Source organism: Pundamilia nyererei, unplaced genomic scaffold, assembly GCF_000239375.1.
Source record: "Pundamilia nyererei isolate P.nyererei 1_Seehausen unplaced genomic scaffold, PunNye1.0 scaffold00064, whole genome shotgun sequence".
Lineage (NCBI taxonomy): Eukaryota > Metazoa > Chordata > Actinopteri > Cichliformes > Cichlidae > Pundamilia > Pundamilia nyererei.
This window is the reverse complement of record NW_005187465.1, coordinates 48,536-53,595: the sequence shown is the minus strand read 5'-3', so window position 1 is coordinate 53,595 and position 5,060 is coordinate 48,536. Positions and strand designations below refer to the sequence as shown.

Here is a 5,060-nt window from a genome sequence, read left to right as displayed (position 1 = left end):
CTATCTCTTACCGTACATTACTAAATCTCCATTTGCACTATTTGCCTATTTGCACTACTCTGCCTGGTTTACACTCAATGTCATTTACCCTTACCTGAATATTGTATATTGTATATTGCATAGCTGTCTTGCTAAATTGTATTGTATTTATTTACATTTTTACTTTTTAATTATTTTATTTGCATTTTTTTTTAATCACTCTCTTATATTTAAATGTTCATTTGCTATTTCATCTAGGGTTTGAGAGTAACGAAATTTCTATTCTCTGTATGTCCTGTACATGTGGCAGAATTGACAAATAAAGTTGACTTTGACTTTGACTTTTCTACTTTATCTGAGAACTCAAAGTGCTTTACGCGACTTGCCTCATTCACCCATGCACACGAGCACTTTTTTTTTTAAATTTTTGCTATGCTTTGTGTGTGCGTTTCTGTGTATGGGTCTGTGCTACCTCTTTTCCAGTGGCTTTCTGTGTGTTGACATGGTGTGGCTGTGGGACTGAAGGGCCTCCAAAAGAGTTTATTCTTTCAAGTAACATCCTCTGGGCGTGGACAAGCAGAGGAGTTACGATAACAGTATACCGATCCCTGGTATCATTACATAGATGGAAAGAAACACACAAAACATTGTCAGGAACATAGATTATGAGGAACTAAATGTCTTGGTCATCAACAAGTGAAAAAACACAGTATTCATCAAGTTTCTCTATATTACATGATTTTGAGTTTTCCTGGCTTCTTATGGTGAATTTATGTTTCATGCAAAGTACAACGACCCCACCCAAATCTCCTGCGATGCCAAGACCTCAAAGAGCATTTGATTTACTTCTCCTTAACAAATGTTTCTATTTGTAATAAGTCTTATAGAAGACCTGAGAGGAGGACATGCAGAGGGTTGATGTGATAGATTAGGATCCATGGGATAGGTTTAGATGGAGGCAGATAATCCACTGTGGCAGCCACTAACAGAAGCAGCGAAAAGAAGAAGAAGATTTGTAGTACGTCTTATTCACCGTGTGTATGAGTTGAAAAGTAAAGCAAAGTGGGCCAGGCTTTCCCACTTGCCACTGTCATGGAGCCGCTCAAGAGTGTGCAACACCAATGTGCGGACCCAACGCAGATCCACCTGGGTGCAGTCATCAAGTGGGACTGAGAAGTGGAGACTGGACTCTAGCTCATCTTCAGTCAAGTCACTGCCATACAAACTCCAGAGCTAGCAGGGGCAGAAATGCAGATGAAAATGTAAAAGTACACATAGTGACATGCAAGCTGTGGTTTTGTCTTTATACTTTCCTAGGAATAAAACTATGTGCAAGTTTTTAAAAAAGCAGCTATTAGTACAAATAGCAATTTGTTAAGCTCACCCCTAGTTTTTGCAGCATGTCCATGATGAAGTCAGCAGCCAGCACCAGCATTGGGGTGAGAATACTGTGCAGCTGTTCTGCTGTAATCGTACATGGAGTTTCAAGCTGAGCAGCTCTCTGTACAAGGACAGTGATTCTGCAGCTTTGGTCCCACAGTGCCTGACACACACACTGCAGAGTGGTCCAGTGGTTGCCACGATGAGCCAACACCTGGAAAATAATGAACAGTATTAGATATGAGTACATCAGAGGGACAGCTCAGGTTGGACTGTAAGTTGTGCAGAGGAGGGGGAGTGGATATACTGGACAAAGGCTGTTGAAGAAGGAGGAAAAGAGGAAGACCACAGAGAATGTTCACGTATGTAGTGAAGGAGGACATGCAGAGGGTTGGTGTAAGAGTTGGATGCAGATGAGCCACTGTAAAGTCATATATAAGTTTACATCCACATATGTATCAATGGTACCATAGCTCTCCGGAGATGCACAGCAACTTTGTTAATTGACTCCAGCAGTGTGGCACCAGTGCACCTCTGTGCCTCCATCTGCTGTTCCACAGAATGAGGAGAGCCCTCTCCCTCCTTACATCTGTCCTCTGCGACAGAGCCATCAACTGCTACAACAGATTAAGACAAATGTTGACAGACAGACCAGATGCTAGCTTTTCTCTTCACTTTATTTTCCGTGTGCCTTTTTCTTCTCACCGTCCTTTCTTCCTCTATCTTTGTGAGCTGTCATCACATAGTCCATGTGATCAGATGAGTCTTCATGTAAAACAGCTTCATTTGAAGACTCCAACTCATGTTGCTGCGAGTTGTTCCTCCATACCAGGACACCAGAGTAAGCGAGAGAAAAACACAAAGGGTGAAACTGGCTGTATCTGTTAAAAGAACAAACAGTGCAGGACATTTTATAATTAGTCAACCATGTGAAGTACTACAGTATCTCAGCTCAGATAATACACGTAAAAGTAAATACATCGCCACCCAAAAACAAGGCAAAGCTGCTTAGCATCAATCAGAAAAATGTTGTTTCTTAGACTCACACTATTCAGTGTGGGTCTTTTATTACAAAGAGAAAAAAACTGAAAAAGTAAAGAATAATATCTGGCATCTCTGTGTGTGAACCTCTGCTCCAGGTCTCCTCTGTGTTGTTGGGGCAGACGCTGGTAAAACACTGCTAAATGGGCCTGAGCCATGCAGTAGTTCAGGTGTGATCTCCACACCCTCTCCACAGCGCAAGTGTGCCTCAGCTGTAGCCTCTTCTTTTGGCGCTGCATCACAGATGAAATCATAGCAAGCAAGTTCTCCATAGCCAGCACTTCCCTACAAACATGAACACACTTATTATATATGGACTTACAGAAATGATCAAGAAACCTCCTGAAAACAGAAAAACAAAAACACAGATACTCTACCTGTGAGTCCTCATTTTCAAAAGCATATTCTGTGCCAGTTTATGCTTTGCTTGCTTTCTTGTATCATCATGTGAAGAAGCGTTCTTGTTCTGTTTAAAGGGCAGCACATGTTATTGTTTTTAGTTGATATTGCAGCAACAAAGTAAAAACAAAGTTTTCTCTCAAGTCGCAGCATAATTTTGGCACTAAAACTGAGCCTGGTGAGCCAAAGATTCAGAGATGTAATGTACATTTTTGTCAGTGTAACTCAGATATTTCCTGCCCTTATTAACTACATGCATGTGTGCACATGCTGTATCATCACCTGGGAGGTTTCGTTTCCTTTTGCATTCTGGTTTCCACTTCTTTTTCTAATCTGACCGTGCCCCTCCAAACATTTAGTGGACAGTACCATCGCCTCGTCACGGCTGCCAAAGAGAAAACTATTCACGAACTTTACTTAATGAAACTGACATTCATATCTTTCTGATATATTTAGGTGTCTTTAGCTTTTAAAAATATATTGAAGAGCTTTATATTAAAAGCACACCTGGAAAGAAACTGAAACATGCTCTGCCCCCATTCCAACACAAGGTCTATGTGGCCTTCTTTCATGGTTCTTTGGAGTAGCAGTGCAGCAAACTCAGTAAAATACACCTTGCGTCGGAGTTTCATTACTATCAAGGACACACACACACGAACAAACCTACGAATTAGCAATACTAATAATTACGTCATAAAAAAATATGAAAGACTATACAGCTTACCATGCATGTAGGCATCCTTTAATGTGCCACTGGAGATCAGCTCGTACAATAAGTTTGGATCTTCTGAGACGGTTAGTGTCTGAGAAGTCTCTGGAAAAATATATGAAAAATACATAGAAATCAGTCCAATTACAGGATTTATAACAAAAATGCAAACTTTCTTCTATAAGCATTACTGTGCAAAAATCTTGTGCCATCCCTCATTTCTTCCTGATTTGTTTCAAAGAGTCAACCTTGTAATTTTTTAAGTGTTGTTGAACAACACCCGAGGCTTTCTGAAGGGTTTTGGACATTGGCTATTTTGTCACTCATTTTCAGTCTAGTGCTTGTACATGACCATTTTCAGAAAATGCTTTTATTAAGCCACTTACGACTTGGCAAATAATTTTAAATTGTATCTTTTCCAGATGCTTATCATCTGGAAAGCATCATTTTTCAGGATAGCAACGATCCCAAACACATCGTCAATGCAGTAAAGGCTGAATAGAAAAACACAATATCACTAATGGATTGGCTTTTCCTCAACATTACTGAATCAGTGTAGGGTCATGTTGACAGGGAACAGAACAAAAGGCAGATAACATCCAGAGAAGAGCTTTGAATGTCCTTCAAGAAGCTCGGAGAACGATTCCTGAATTCCTGACTACTTACAAATCACAAGAAAGCCTCCCCAAGAGAGTTTAGGCTGTGTTGAAGAATAAAGATGGTCATTATTTACTATATTTCAGTGTATGTTTCCACATTTCACTAAATTACTGCACCAATTTCCCATTTACGTAGCAAAATACAAAGAAATAAGGAATGGTTTGAGACTTTTGCACACCACTAACAGGACCAGTGTGAGTACATGTGTTTATTACCAGGCTCTGGGGTGTGTGTTCCTTTTGAAACTGTTATTTTCTTGTTCTTTCTTTCCAGTGCCTTCAGCTGACGACTTATTTTCATCTCACTCTTGACTGTGGCTTGATCTGCCATTTTACGCTATACACATGGAAATGCACAAAAATGCTAGAAGTCGTACTTTACTTAAGTATATACATAATATATCACAACAGCATCCAGAAAACAGCTCTTACACCCTCAGATTGATTGGTGAGTCTCCTAATCTGCAGCTGGGCATGATAGACATCCTGAAGTAGCCTGCAGCCACAGTCCATCAGTGCTTTGGCCATCTCGTGTTTCCTGAGCACACGCAACGTCTGTCAGGAAGAACAGAAGAGTTCCCAGTTAGTTTGCACAAAGTTTTGATTTTATTCTTATTTTAAATTCCATGTGAGTCACTGTAAATGTAAGTAAAAGTCAACACAAAATAATAAATACACAAATGGATTGGCATTGTAGCATGGTCTCAAACTATACAAAAAGATTTTATGTAGTGGTAAATCCAACGGAGCGCTGTCAACCAATATGCAGTGCAAATACATACATGCAAACAATGAGTGCAAGAAGTAATCAAAACTTTTATGTATAAAACTTTAAAACTTGTGCATACAATTAGAAAAGGTTATCTATTTGTACGCACATTAACATGAACACT

General features: G+C 39.7%; 1 protein-coding gene across 1 annotated transcript in view; it reads right to left on the bottom strand.

The window, feature by feature from the left end:
* Positions 1-5,060, bottom strand: part of cfap54 (cilia and flagella associated 54) — a 22,922-nt gene that overhangs the window by 8,887 nt on the left and 8,975 nt on the right. Inside the window, exons 27-38 of the mRNA XM_005735373.2 lie at positions 4,600-4,722; positions 4,384-4,504; positions 3,524-3,613; positions 3,307-3,433; positions 3,082-3,184; positions 2,778-2,866; positions 2,488-2,685; positions 2,065-2,240; positions 1,828-1,976; positions 1,364-1,573; positions 1,013-1,212; positions 452-587 (exon numbers count right to left, since the gene is read on the bottom strand). Of these exons, the coding sequence (XP_005735430.1) occupies positions 452-587; positions 1,013-1,212; positions 1,364-1,573; positions 1,828-1,976; positions 2,065-2,240; positions 2,488-2,685; positions 2,778-2,866; positions 3,082-3,184; positions 3,307-3,433; positions 3,524-3,613; positions 4,384-4,504; positions 4,600-4,722 (1,722 nt within the window). The remainder of the gene's footprint in view (positions 1-451; positions 588-1,012; positions 1,213-1,363; positions 1,574-1,827; positions 1,977-2,064; positions 2,241-2,487; positions 2,686-2,777; positions 2,867-3,081; positions 3,185-3,306; positions 3,434-3,523; positions 3,614-4,383; positions 4,505-4,599; positions 4,723-5,060) is intronic.